The following is a 15,471-nucleotide window of genomic DNA, read 5'->3' on the forward strand; positions in this document are numbered from 1 at the left end:
CACTCTTGGGAGCCCGAGACACCTCTGGTCTTTGATAAAAGGCCAATGAAAATTGGCGAGTGGTATTTGCATGCCACTCCCCCGGACATACGGGTATAAAAGGAGCTGGTATATATATATACACTATATTGCCAAAAGTATTCGCTCACCTGCCTTTAGACGCATATGAACTTAAGTGACATCCCATTCTTAATCCATAGGGTTCAATATGACGTCGGCCCACCCTTTGCAGCTATAACAGCTTCAACTCTTCTGGGAAGGCTTTCCACAAGGTTTAGGAGTGTGTTTATGGGAATTTTTGACCATTCTTCCAGAAGCGCATTTGTGAGGTCAGACACTGATGTTGGACGAGAAGGCCTGGCTCACAGTCTTCGCTCAAATTCATCCCAAAGGTGCTCTATCGGGTTGAGGTCAGGACTTTGTGAAGCCCAGTCAAGTTCTTCCACACCAAACTCGCTCATCCATGTCTTTATGGACCTTGCTTTGTGCACTGGTGCACAGTCATGTTGGAACAGGAAGGGGCCATCCCCAAACTGTTCCCACAAAGTTGGGAGCATGGAATTGTCCAAAATCTCTTGGTATGCTGAAGCATTCAGAGTTCCTTTCACTGGAACTAAGGGGCCAAGCCCAGCTCCTGAAAAACAACCCCACACCATAATCCCTCCTCCATCAAACTTCACAGTTGGCACAGTGCAGTCAGACAAGTACCGTTCTCCTGGCAACCGCCAAACCCAGACTCGTCCATCAGATTGCCAGATGGAGAAGCGTGATTCGTCACTCCAGAGAACGCGTCTCCACTGCTCTAGAATCCAGTGGTGGCGTGCTTTACACCACTGCATCCAACGCTTTGCATTGCACTTTGTGATGTATGGCTTGGATGCAGCTGCTCGGCCATGGAAACCCATTCCATGAAGCTCTCTACGCACTGTTCTTGAGCTAATCTGAAGGCCACATGAACTTTGGAGGTCTGTAGCGATTGACTCTGCAGAAAGTTGGTGACCTCTGCGCACTATGCGCCTCAGCATCCGCTGACCCCGCTCTGTCATTTTACGTGGTCTACCACTTCGTGGCTGAGTTGCTATCATTCCCAATCGCTTCCACTTTGTTATAATACCACTGACAGTTGACTGTGGAATATTTAGTAGCGAGGAAATTTCACGACTGGACTTGTTGCACAGGTGGCATCCTATCACAGTACCATGCTGGAATTCACTGAGCCCCTGAGAGCGGCCCATTCTTTCACAAATGTTTGTAGAAGCAGTCTGCACGCCTAGGTGCTTCATTTTATACACCTGTGGCCATGGAAGTGATTGGAACACCTGAATTCAATTATTTGGATGGGTGAGTGAATACTTTTGGCAATATAGTGTATATATATATATATATATATATATATCCTGATGTATACACGCCCCATCAATGCGTAAATATGTAGAAAGAAATGACAAGGTGATTTTTAGTAATGGAGTGATTTATAAAACACTGTCATCATCTGGACACTATGTGAAATCTGCTGTGTAACCTAAATTGTTACATTAGTGGGCAAAATAACAGAAATAAATCAAATAAATATACCTTGCAAGTCAATGAGAACTGCTTTTAGAATTAATTTATTCAACATTTTAACATAAAAGGCATCCTTTACAGTAATACATTTTACATACATAAAATCACATCAAAAACCAAAAGAGAATATGAAGGTGATAATTAAAGTACAAAATATGACAATAAATTGGTATAACATATAGTACAAACACATTTAGTTCCAATTTGAGGGAGTAATATGAGAGTATGAGTTTAGTGTAAAAATCACTGCAGCCAGCAACTGATGGTGTGTCTGTATGGCATTTCTAATTCATGTGAAGGTTTGAATGAAAGGGTTGTTATTGGAGAGTAACCGGCTCTGCAACCTGTTGAGGACAGACAGATGATAAAGTTGTAACTGAGAGTATGTCTTGATGCTTCATATCTGATCATAAATGTTTAAGATGTTGCTGACTTTGCTCTGTTAGGGCAAAAACTGCAGTTTGACACCTTTGGTGTAACAACTTTGTAGATATCCGTCTGAAACCCTCCAAGATGTGGCGGTCCAGCTGCCTCTGCTGCTTCAGCCTCCTCTGAAGTTGAATATCTGACAAACCCCACACCCTTTGGCCAACCTGATGTCTTGTCAGTCTTGATCTGTTCATTGGGGGAAAGTTACACATGACAAGGAAAGTTTGTCACATTTGACTAGTTCATCACAAATACTAGTGTTTTGTCTCAATCAGCTTCCTACACTGATAGCACATGTACATCACCCAGACATTTATTTGATGTGTGCGTTTACATCTGGAAGATGTATATTTTAAATTGTTTGTTCATCTGCAATCCGTCTATAAGACGTTTCCTCTCAGATGTCAATAAGACATTCATCAGATGTCTTTGAGACATTAATGATTTAGAATGTTTGTAAATCAGATCTTTAAGATATTTAGCAGATGTTAATTAGATTGTGATGCTTTCCAGATGAAAAGATCTAACACAGACATCTCTGAGATGTACGTGCATTATCCAGCTCAGTAGTCAGTGCACTGGCCAGGGTGTCAGCCATTTCTAGGTCTGTCCCATTCCAGTGCATCTGTGAAAACCACCAAACATCAGCTGCGCACTATTGTGCCTTTCACGTCTCATCTATTACAAGTGATAATATAGAGACCAAAACAGCTTACTGTTATATTTAGGTTTAGTGTTTGGAGTATACAAATGTAATTACTTTTCAAATATTTTACAAAATCATATGCGCTGTGCCTTTTATATCCATTAAAAGAAGTTAGTGTAGGAACACAGTTGCAAATTTGCACATGCGCACAACTGTAGATCCAGCTGCAGAAATCTTTACGAATTCGGAAAGCATAGTTCCCTTTCAAGTTGGTCCCTTCGACGCTGTCAGATGCTGACACTATGGGGAACTTCTCCCAGGAATGACGATCTTTGAAGCCCTTTAAAATCACGCTAATCCGTTGGCAGATGGCACTTGGCTCTGCGGGCATGTAAACCGGAGCACAATGGTATTTCATCAGAATTTGCTTCTTCGGGGTAGCAATGACATCTCTCATGCTCTGGGAGCCCGAGTCATTGCTTCGTTTTTAAAATGGCACACTTTTACAGTGAGTGGATCATTTCTATTTGTTTTAACACAATGTGTTTGCTATAATACTGTGCATTATGTTTTATTGTGTGTTTCTTTCAGTGAAAAGAAACAAAAAGAGCCTTTTGCTTAACAGCTTCATTATAAAGATGAGGTTTTGCAAATGTTCCCACAGGCACATGAAAAGACGAGCGATATATCCCTCTGCCTGATGGGCATGAGAGTTGTTTTTTATAAGCGGCGCTCGTTGAGACTTATTGTGTTCACTGTGAGTGCATGAAACTCAAGATGCTTTGCTCTCGACTCGTTTTCATTCTGGAAACTGAACCAGTCCCCTCTCCTCCCTCCATAGCTTCTGCGGCTCTAAGAACCGCACAAGAGAGTCCACAAAGTCAGCATATAGAATAAGGAGAGTCTGATTATTATTTGTCACCATCTTGGGCCTTGCATCTCTTCTCTTCTCCATCAAAGCGGCTTTGTCTGCCCAGTACAGCCGTGATGATCTGGAGAATCCAGGAGATTGGCAGGTCTCTGTGCAGCCCGGGTTCTGTGGAGTGACGATCCTGCCTAAATTTGTCAGGAATTAACTTCTAATTTCTTTCCTCTGTTGTGAGCCAGGAACGAGAGTGTGACATCTTCTCTGTAACCAAAGGACAGATTGCCCTGTTTTTTTTTTTTTTTGTACTATTCTTGATGGTATTGTTGCAGGGGACTGCCATGTCACATCACAGAGATTTAAGGCACCTCCATTTCACCTAGTAGCCCCCTCGCTTTCCCCACTGTCGCGAGCCAGGAACAAGTTTGTGGCGTTACACAGGTCACTTCGATGCCTGTTTTCACTATTGTTGACGCCATGCCAGAAGACTGCCATGTTGCAACGAGGAGATTTTAGGCACCTCCACGTCGGCTAGAAGCCCTCTCACTTTCCCCGCTGTTGCGAGCTGGGAACGAGTTTATGCCATGACACAGGTCACTCTGATGCCCGTTTTTACTGTTGGTGAAACCATGCTGGAAGACTGCCATGTTGCATGACAACTATTTTAGGCACCTTCATGTCACATAGTAGCCCTCTCGCTTATCAACCGTTGAAGAGGCAGGAATGAGAACACAGTTACAGTGTGTTCACTAGTTGTGTTTCTGTTGGCTGTGTGCCATGATTGAAGTTTTCGAACCCCGTTGCAGTTGCACAAGGCACAAAACTACTCATGACAATGGGCTTCAGTCTAGAATTGGGGAACTCGGAATTGGACTAGTCACAGACTCGGAGGCATTTTTACTCGGACTTGACTCGGACTTGAGCCTTTGGGACTCTGGATTTTCTCGAGTCCAGCCGAGTCCATGATATTTGTGATGCAATGAAAAATAAAAATAAATAACAAAACAGAAATTAATGAACACATCTCTGTCTGCATGCAGCTGTATTAGCCCCTGAAGTCGTAGACGTAACCAGAGTTGCACAGGCACACTCAGTCAACCAATACGCTTGAAAGTTACTACAGAAACTACTGTATAACATCGACTACCAAGGTGGCTGGCACGATGAAAACATAAAGACAGGCATGTATCCAATGTAATAGAAACTAAACAAGGCAGTTTCACACGACACGGGACCTGACAACTGGTAAAATTGCATGTGGCATTTGTGCAGCCAAGACGGTGCTCGCATTGCGGTTTCATCATGGTTAAAAACTTAAAATCAAGAACTTCATTGAGTCAAGTCACCCACATCATGTCTCTCACAGTTTACTAAAAACAGCATATTGAAATAAAAATACATAAATAGTATTAATATTGGATATTAAGTCTTTTTAGGCATAATGTATCTACACATGTAGGCTTCTGTAGTCTCTTGTGGTCCACGCAGTGTTGTCAACTTGAACTGGTCCATAATAGCTTGATGAATTAACTGTGCAACTTTTTAAATAGTCTGGGGGGGGGGGGGGGGGGGGTGAAGCTGATAAAGCAGACAGCAACTCTAAACAGATAAACAGCATCTATTTGTTATTGATTGACTATTTTCAAAGCATTGACGAGCTGCTTAAAATACATTCTTTTACAGCATTTGTCCACCATTCACAACATTCAACCATGCACAATAAAATATTAGGATATTTTGGGCAGTGAAATGTTTTGTTTATAATTTAATTATAGACTATAAAATAAATGTATTATTCGATGACAGTTTGTGTATGAAGCTAAACTTCATGTTACGAGATTAATTTATTTGGTTATGACGTTTTTTATTTGTATTTTTTAAATTTATTTATTGTAAACCACTTGGTAACTTATGCACGTCATTTTTTAGCCTACATCTGACATTTTGAAGGACAATTCTGTTAAATTTATGACTCAAAATTATTATTCTTATTTCAGCAAGTAGCATTCCAACAAGGTTTCTTTGATCTCAAAATTATTATTCTCCATGTTTTTGCGGTTAAAGAGCTCAGTCAAATTTTCTTTGGTTGGTATTTAAAGATTTCAGACTGATTGCAGACCAACACGGCTGCCACTCAAGCAAATATATAAAAAAAAAAAATAGTTTTATGTTCTGCGGCAGCTGTTGCAAGATGCACACGGACGAATCAGGGATTTAGGTACACCAGCAGCACGCAGAACTGCCCTACATTGTGCGGTTTCCTACTAATTAACTAGAAGATCATGTCCGTGACGACATGGCCCCAATATTATCAGTGGGCTTTTCCACTGTTTTTGGATGTAGCATTTGCAGTCAAATCGTGAGACGGAACTTCTCAGGGAGTGCTAATTACTACTGTGTTGACTCATTTCTACTGTATTTTCCCAAATCAATCGGCAGATAGAGAAAAAAGATTCAGACAGAAATCTCAGTATAGACTATTATTTCTTTAGATAGGGATAATTTTAAATAAAACTAAACTAAATTGAATTGACAAATTGAAGTAGAAATAAAAACTAAATTAAAATTCGAAACATAATAACCTTGGTTGTAATCACTAACGCAGCTTTCACTTTTGGTCTATGTTTGAGTGGAGGGGAAAAAGCAACAAATAATTGAAATGTCAACAGAACGCAATAAGAATTGTGTTGAAGGACAGTTTTGTCTTCATACACCTAAAGCATATGCTTTCATTCTGAAACCACTTTGAAGTCTGTTCAGCAAGATTCTAATCGTAAAATGTGAATATGATATGCAACAGAGGTGTTTTTGTTACATTTATATTGACAAACTCTTTTTCTTAGTTGTGAAGTTTAAAATAAGCTTAAAATATTGATGTTGAGTTTACGGTTACAGTTTTAATTCAGATTCATGAACAGATTCATTCGGACTCGACTCTTACTTGGCTTCTTATGGACTCGGTCTTGAGTCCGACTCGGCCTCTTTTGGACTCGGACTCGACTCAGACTCTACTGTTTAAAGACTCGGACTCGACTAATGTGGACTCGAACCCAATGCTACTTCAGTCAAAGGGCATCCATCTTGCTTTTACGGCATCCTCTCCTCGGAAGTCTTCATTCAAGATGATTACTCAGACAGATTTTGTCTCACGTCCATACTCTTTTTGCATTATCGGTCTGTGGCCATTATTTGCTTTCACTCACTGCAAGTGTGAATGCATACCATACATTTGTATATGTATTTGTACATCGTCTCACTATTCGATGGCTAGTGTCATTGTTGACTTTTAACCCATTTATTGTGCATTTTGGTTCTCCTTCCTTTCTATTATTCAATACAAAGGGGAGATCATGTCTGAACTTTTCTACCCTTTTGGCTAGTAGCACGAGATGCAAGACTTGAAAGGGGACACTCTAGTTACAACTGTAACCTCGGTTTCCTGAAAGGAGGGAACAAGACACTAAGTATGCTTGACACTACTGATTTCTTGCTGTAAAGGGATTGAGAGATGTGCTCTCCTCCCTTCTGCTGAAAATCCTGATGATATGGTGTTGTGCTCCAGTTTATATGTCTACGATGATGCACGCATCCGGGGCGGAATGCCAAGCGCCATCTGCCAATAGATTTCCATGATTGTAAAGGGCTTCAGGAGGAGATCCCCATATTGGAATCAACTGGCACAGTGTCTCGTTCCCTCCTTTCAGGGAACTGAGGTTACAGTCGTAACCAGAGCGATTATTCTTATCTACCTATTTGCTTATGTTCTCTTTTGCCAATACAACCATGTGCAATATTCAATCCATCCGTTCCTACTTATATCCATATTTCATTTATATTCTTTAACATATTCTACCTCTTCAATACCTTACATCACCTGCACATAACTGTATCTCTGTATATAAAATATTCGAACAACATTATTGATCTATTGTATATTTATCTTTTTTCATCTGTTATATCTTATTTTTTTTTTATTTTTATGTCACTATATGTATATATGTTAAATGTATATGTTTGTATGTATGTATATACAGTTGCATTTGCGCTGGAAGCTTCTGTCACCATGACAAATTCCTTGTGTGTGTAAGCATACTTGGCAATAAAGCTCATTCTGATTCTGATTCTCTATGGTTCTTTGATCCTGCCATGAAATAAAAAAATTAAAAAGGCAATTCTGACTTTATATCTCATAATTCTGACTTTGTTTCACAATTGTGTGATATAAACATAACTGCGATATATAAAGTTGCAATTGAGGAATAAAGTTGAAATTGCAAGAAATAAAGAGGCAATTGTGAGTTTATTATTCAATTATACATTTTAGCAATTACAAGTTTATAATATATCACACAATTGCAACTTTATTTCTTGTAATTGTGAGAAAGTCATAATTGTGATATAAAACCAGACTTACCACTTCAATTTTTTATTCTGTGGCATCTTCCATAGTTCTCTTTCATAATAGCACTGTACTTTTTAACTTCAACAATGAAAATGTACGATAGTATATTTTACAGTGATGTTGTTGATTAATATGTGTTGAATGTGCAACCTCATAATCGTGTCATTAAGTCATGAGTGTCTCAATGTTTACTGAATCAACACCACTGCTATTGCCCGAGCTCGTGTTCACTATATTGTGAACACGAGTGAGTCCACAACAACAATGTAAGTCGCTAATGAGAAGTTTCCATTATAAAAGCACTTACAGCACATTCTGTAATTGTCCCAAACTTTTGGAAGTAGGACCGAAGCCCAGTTTCTGTCAAGCAAGGATTCAAGTCTACAACAACAATCCCATGGTCCTGTGAAAAAGATAAAGAGGATGACGTCTATCAGAGTTGTCAAACTATTAGCATAACATAAAAATTACAGCATAAAAAAATTATAACAACAGTTTACCCATTCTCCAAATTCTTGAACAGATCTTTCATATTCTTTTGGGAGTCTGATGTATAAGGGCCGTGTGGATTTCATTGCTATACAAACTCAGTATCTATAAATAATGAATAGAAAACAATTCCAAGCTTATGTGCTGATGTACCATAAACAAGCAGTTATACAAAACCAGCATGGTTATCCTATTAATCTAATCATTGACAGATGCAGAATAGTTTAAAGTAATAGTACTTAAAAAAAAAAAAAAAGTATACAGTACAAGAAGAAATACATGCTGAACGTACCTTCCTTTGGGTGAGTGAATGACAGTTTCTGTAGTTGATATGGCGTGATATTAACAACACAAAAGAAAACACTTTTATACAGTGGATATCAGATCAAGATATGTAAGATCCTCCCTCTGAGAATGCATTTCTGGCATTCTTAGCTTTCTTCAGAATTAAATCTGGCCAGTTTAAATGACAGTTAAGAAACCAAAACTTGACCCACTGCATTGTCCTTGTACTACATATGACAATAATGTCCTACTGAGACTGTCCTCAAGTCTAATGACTTTTCAATTGCATGGTAGTCTCCTTTGAATATTTTTTTGTACGGTAAAGCCGTTTGCACTTCATCCCCTGCATGCAAATAAAATACACCAACAACAATAAATAAGGGATTATATAATGACTTTACATTAGGATAATGTCCTAAGGAAATTGGTTGCCCGAGAAATGTCAATAATAAAGTTTAGACGTCTTTATACAAAAATATTTGACAGCAGAATTCCATAATTGGCATTCACCAACAAAGTCAGCAATTATTCAGAAATATTGCTCATTTAAAACTTCAAATGTTGCATTTATTTGTTAATCTTAAAACTCCAAATAACAGCAAAACAATAAACTTAATTGAATCTCATTAACGTGTAATGGGAAACGCTAAATAAATGTGTATTGATTGTCTTCATCATTTAAAATGATCATCATTTCCTTAATCATACCAAAATGTTGCCGTTAAGATGCAACATAAATAACTGATGCAAGAAAAAAGTTTAACATGATTACATCACAAGAACACCACAAAGCACACATGTAATTTGAGTCCAGCAAGCAGCTCTAATTCTAGTCCATCTACTATGCACTGGTTTTTCAGGTCTCATGTTTCCTGGATTAGGTATTGTTGCAAATTTTCTGTAGAATCCAGCCTTCCTTGATACAAACAACCCCTTTACAGAAGGAGGGAAAACAAGAACAACAACTATAAAAGCTGTGGTATTTCAATTTATCTGTGACTCAAATGAAAATTCAAACATCTAGAATGTACAAAGGAATGTGCCAAAAAGAATTCAGAGGATTACAAAGAAAGTCTCACCTGAATTCTTTGAGTTATAACTCATGAGCACTCTGCTCATTGAGTGCCTGCAGTTTAGCTATAAGGAACTTCTTATCTTCACCCTCCTAAGAAAGTCAGATTTGTTTACCCATTAATGCAGCCAAGAAAAGGGTGAAAACCAAATGTCATAATTATAAGGTTATTGTGGCGATTACTATGGCAAACCTCCTTAATACAAAAGATTATGTCTATTTCAGTGGTTCCCAAACTTTTTAGTGGTGTACCCCTTCAAACATTTAATACTTTTGCGTCCCCCTCTCTAATGCATAGATCACATTCACACAAGGTATTTTAAAAAATATGTGTATTTAACACAATTATCTTTGTAAAACAACTCTCTTATATCAAACATGTTCCCTATCTGTCACTCACTCGACGTTGTGTCGATGTAGTGACAGTAGGGGTCACTCTTGGGAGCCCGAGACACCTCTGGTCTTTGATAAAAGGCCAATGAAAATTGGTGAGTGGTATTTGCATGCCACTCCCCCAGACATATGGGTATAAAAGGAGGTGGTATGCAACCATTCATTCAGATTTTCTCTTCGGAGCCAAACGGTCGTGCTCACTGAGCTGAATTCCCACAACTGTTCATTCACCTCTGCTGGATCTGATGCCGCATTTCAGTGGCTTCTCCCTCCTCTGCACTGGTGCACTGCAGAGAATGCCCCTGGGCGCTTCGGCAGAAATAAGAGTATATTTCTCTAAAAGAGTATATTTCTCTAAAAGAGCAGCACACACGGAACGTCTTTATAAAGATGCCTTTCCTTTGTGTGTTATTCCTGATTGCGCTCGTTATCTCTCGCCTTCTGACGGTCACGATCACTGTCTTTCATGTCTGGGCACTGCTCACCCAGAGACAGCGTTCGTGGATGGTCATGTACTCATTGTGAGGACATGTCCATGGCAACGATGCGGTCGCAGCTCGCCTTCATAAGAAAGCAAGCCACCCCAGAGGCTCCCCACCTCGGTCCTTTTACCCATGGGTATGAGGCCAGCGCGGCTAGCACTGGGGGCGATTTGGGGACCCCAATGGGACCGCCTCCGCCGGGTATCCCCCCGCGGACCTCCCATTCCCCAGCACGCTCGTCTGCCCCGATCGGGCTTCCGGATGAGTCCGCCGGCTCGTCTCACGGCAAGTTTGATCTCTTATTCGGAGCCCGGGAAAGTGATGAGCTCTTGAGCGCAGCATCGGAGAGCGTGCTCATCCAGTCGGACGCGGAAGCCTCAGCTGGACTCCTCCCTTCGGGGACGATTGCCCAGTCACAGGCTGACACGGAAATGATGACATGCTTTCCCGGGCAGCCGCGAGCATCGGCTAGAGTGGAACCCTCCGCACTTCCCTGAACCCTCGCGGCTCGATGATTGGTTCCTCGGCTCGTGGCGCCGCCCAAAGCTACACCCCGCCCCCGTTCCTTTCTTCCCGGAAGTGCATGAAGAGCAGACAAGGTCGTGGGAGGCACTTTTTATTGCCCGGTCCCGATCTTTTAAGCTTCCCCGCCCTCACTACCCTCGATGGTGGGGTGGCCAAGGGCTATTCGGCAATCCCCCGGTGGATAAAGGCGCTCGCGGTGCACCTATGCCCACAGAACGCCACCACTTGGCGTGGGTGCCCGAAGCCCCCGTCCAAGGCCTGTAGGTTTACGTCATCTCTGACGGCCAAGGTCTCCTACCCCTGAGCGCCCAGCTGTGGCACAAATCCGCCCCCGATGTGACAGTCTCCACGGGTCATGAGAGCAGGCCTCTACCTCCCCCATCCCAGGTGGTCCAGGTGGTCCAGAAAACAGCGGTTCCACTGAAAACTTTTCAGAGGCTCCTGGGGCATATGGCATCCTCAGCAGTGGCCACCCCGTTCGGGTTGATGCATATGAGACCGCTACAGCACTGGCTTCAGACCCGAGTCCCGAGATGAGCATGGCGCCGTGGGACACATCGCGTGGTCATCACGCCAGTCTGTCACCGTCTTTTCAGCCCTTGGACCGACCTCTCGTTTCTACGGGCAGGTGTTCCCCTAGAACTGGTCTCCAGGTGCCTCCAAAACGGGCTGGGGCACTGTTTGCAACAGTCACGAAGCCGCCGGCTTGTGGACGGGCCCGCGACTGCATTGGCACATCAACTGCCTCGAGTTGTTGGCAATTCTGCTCGCCCTGCAGAGGTTTCGGCCGTTGATCCAGGGCGGGATAGCTGGCCGGGTGTATTGCTTGCACATAGTGCCTTCCACCTTCTTTTGAGCTGAAGACATGCACCATTAATTCCCAGTAGTGTTCACAAACTTTGTTCCCTGATAAGGAAGTAATGTACGACTTGAAACTGTGGCCATACAATCTCCATCTCGCTGGACGAGTTGAGATTACTCTGTGTTCAACCGAACACTCTAACGGATCCGAAGTAGAACGCCGAGCAATCTGCATCTTCATCGTTTGCCTACAGAAGTGAAGAGATTAAAGATTTCTCTTCCATCTTCAATCAAGTCGACATTTCTGAGTTCTCCGCCAGCCCGCCGAGAATCAACAGCCGTACCGCCCACCGACAGAGCGAGGAAACGGCCTCCCATCATCACCCGAGCCTCAAGGAACCGGGTCAGAGTTAAAGGACGGAGGAAAACACATTCTACCTGTGTCCTCATGCGATTCAAGTAAGAGGTTTACGTCTGGGCAGAGATAGAATATTATAGTGTGTTATTCTTGTGTTTCAAGGTTTTTGCTTGTACAGTTCATTATTAATACTCAGGGTATTAATTATCACGAATTTGTTTTGCTGTATTGTGGTCCAACCAAATTGGACTGTTGTGCAATTTCGCCATCGCGGTTGAGACAGGTAAACTGAGTTCATCCATTAAAGAGTCAAAGAACACGGGACTGTTTACGAGCCGTCCACCGCGTCTCTGAGCGATGAACTAACAGCTGCTTTCTCTCCCACGATCGCGAAATCGGCTTTAGGGCCCTCCCTTCTCTCTCTCTCATACTAACCACACACACACACACGCACACGACCCCTCACAAACATTCTGGCACACTTTTTTGGCTCCTAGATAGCTTAATACTAAAGCCCAGCTTTGTCCCTAAGCTATCATACAAGCGGATACACGCGGTAACTGGTAGACGCCATTGACTGGTTTCTCTCCGCCCCCATTCGCGGTTATATTCCCTGGCCGGAAGTCTCGCGTGACATACTCTCCACGAGAGTCACGTCCGCCATTTTGTGCGCGTTCCTCCTTACACACACACACTGTCACACACACACACCTTATGTGTTATAGGATTATTTTTATTTCCATATCTAATCATATCACTGTTTAGTTTGTAGTTGTAAGTCGGAAGTTTATTGACTGCATTTTATTAATTATTAATTGATATTACTGCATAAATAAACTTTGTTTATATTACAAAGAGAAGTGTTTTGGTTTGTTTTGCTGACATCCCATCATGCTGGTGGGATGTCAGTGCTTGGATTCAAGCCTTCATTCATTGTTTTTTTCCCGAAAATCGATATTCTTCGGATGTCGATTTTCCTAAGAAAACAATCTAATATTGAGACTGTTATACTATCTGGTTATTAGTCCCTGATTCCAGGGTGGTGCCCTGTCAGTATTAATCCTTATTAATATTCTATTGATTTTTGATAATTGATAATTATCTTTGATGTTTGTTGAATTTGAATGATCAATAAGCTAGTGTTAATTTTAATTAATGTTTCATCGATGTTAACAATTAACGATTATCTTTGATAATTGTTGATTTAAAGGATTAAAAAAAGCTAACATTGATTCTCATCAATGTTCTATTGATTTTAATAATTAATAATTATCTTTGATAATTATTGCTGATAACCAAACCCGCTCCTAAACGTAGCGCACTACATTTACTGTAGCCCCATATGAGGTTTTAATGAGTTAGATTCAATTAATTAATCTAAATATTAATTAATAACTAAATAAATAATTATTAATTATTTCTAATAGTAACACTGATCTAAACACACCAGTAAAGCCCTACAGCATAAAACCCGAATGAGTGGTTGCATACCAGCTCCTTTTATACATGTATATCTGGGGGAGTGACATGCAAATACCACTCGCCAATTTTCATTGGCCTTTTATCAAAGACCAGAGGTGTCACGGGATCCCAAGAGTGACCCCTAGTGTCACTACATCGACACAACGTCTCGTTCCCTCCATCAGGGAACGGAGGTTACACAAGTAACCATGACGTTATATCACATTTTATGGGCCCTATTTTAAGAGTGCAAGCGTTAAGTGCAGGGCAATGCCTTAAGTCATAAGAGCAAAGTCAATGGGCATGGCCATGAAGTTTTGGTATTTTCATGCAAGCATGTGCTAAGTCTAAGCGCAAGTGGGGTTGGTGAAATCGCCCGTGCAAACCACAAAAAAGCTGGACCAAGTGCCATTTAATTCTGAGGTTCTTCTCCCGTTATTCCTGCGTCTGCATTATATTATATAGTCCATGCCCTCAAGCACCAACTAACGAACCAAACATTTTAGCACAAGGACATATTTCTCAGGAAAATAGCAAATTGCGCTTTGCGGCACTTAATTTACATCCAGTACACCTTCAGTTTGTGCACATACACCCACAGAAGCACAAACACTCCCTCCCACGCCCACTTGCACTTTGCGCTGGCACGAAAGTTGCACTTAGAATTATCACTCTCACAAAAATTGGGTAAGACATTGCAGATGGGCTTAGCGCGGCACTTAGCGCACTCACGAAAATAGAGCCCATTGTCACATTTGACACTGTCAGCGAAATTGAGCTCATTTGCTGAAAAAACATCATACAACAATGAAAAAACTCTAGGGTGCGAGCAAATGTGAGTGAAAATTACTGCATATGAATGTGCAAAATGATTTGGTCACACCAGTGTGTGACATCTGAAACCTGTCATCAAAACTTTTACCATCAGAATCAAAACTCCCTATGCATCTCACCTTATACAAATTACGTTTAAAACTGCGATTAAAAAAAAAAAAAAAATAATAATAATAATAATATATATATATATATATATATATATATATATATAAACTAAAATTGTGGACGACTGACAAGTGCGAGTCTGGTAAAACTGTGAAGAATCAATTTTACTTGCTATCACTCAGCTACTTCACCTATCAGTGTGCTGGGCTGCAGAAAAAAAGATACTTGTGTGACAAACACCCCATGAGTAGATGCATTTTTTTTAACCGCAAAAGATAGGGTTATTTCATTGTATACAATTTATCGGACATTTATAACACAATCAGTTTGGTGTTTCTACACTAGAGGGTGCACAAAGTTATTATTTGCTAATGAGAAATACATGAACTTGGTTTGAATGTTATTTTAGACTGGGATGAAATTAAAAGATCTTGGGGTCGATGCCTTTTTCACGTATCGATAATCGGAAGATTTTCCCAATGATTATCGATGTATATATATATATCAATGCTTAGCATCAACATTCTGAAGTGCCACGGAGCACAAGTCGCATAGTTTTCCATTAATTTCGACTCAAATCATTATCGAAAGGATAATGCCCTATCAAAGCCCTGAAAGCCCTATCAAAGGACAAATATTATTTACTCTAGTAAAACTGGATGATACAGTATATTGTGTATAAGTATCTTTCATAGAGCCTACACAATGTATTTTCAGTTACAAATATGTCTATTTGTGGTTGTTTGACAGCTTAA

At 40.9% G+C, this 15,471-nt stretch overlaps 1 protein-coding gene across 8 annotated transcripts in view; it reads right to left on the reverse strand.

The window, feature by feature from the left end:
* Positions 1–1,601: 1,601 nt before the first annotated feature.
* LOC127452149 (transmembrane channel-like protein 6) overlaps positions 1,602–15,471 on the reverse strand; it is an 85,605-nt gene continuing 71,735 nt past the window's right edge. For 6 of the 8 annotated variants that reach the window (XM_051717407.1, XM_051717406.1, XM_051717405.1 and 3 more), the window contains 2 exons: positions 2,000–2,181; positions 1,602–1,910 (listed from right to left, as the gene is read on the reverse strand). In XM_051717407.1, coding sequence (XP_051573367.1) covers positions 1,856–1,910; positions 2,000–2,181 — 237 coding nt within the window. In that variant the 3' untranslated portion in view covers positions 1,602–1,855. Of the gene's footprint in view, positions 1,911–1,999; positions 2,182–8,620; positions 9,616–9,761; positions 9,848–15,471 lie in introns of those variants that run through there. The other 2 variants (XM_051717408.1, XM_051717410.1) reach the window with 2 other exon arrangements.

Source organism: Myxocyprinus asiaticus, chromosome 14 (assembly GCF_019703515.2).
Source record: "Myxocyprinus asiaticus isolate MX2 ecotype Aquarium Trade chromosome 14, UBuf_Myxa_2, whole genome shotgun sequence".
In the NCBI taxonomy this organism is placed as follows: Eukaryota; Metazoa; Chordata; class Actinopteri; order Cypriniformes; family Catostomidae; genus Myxocyprinus; species Myxocyprinus asiaticus.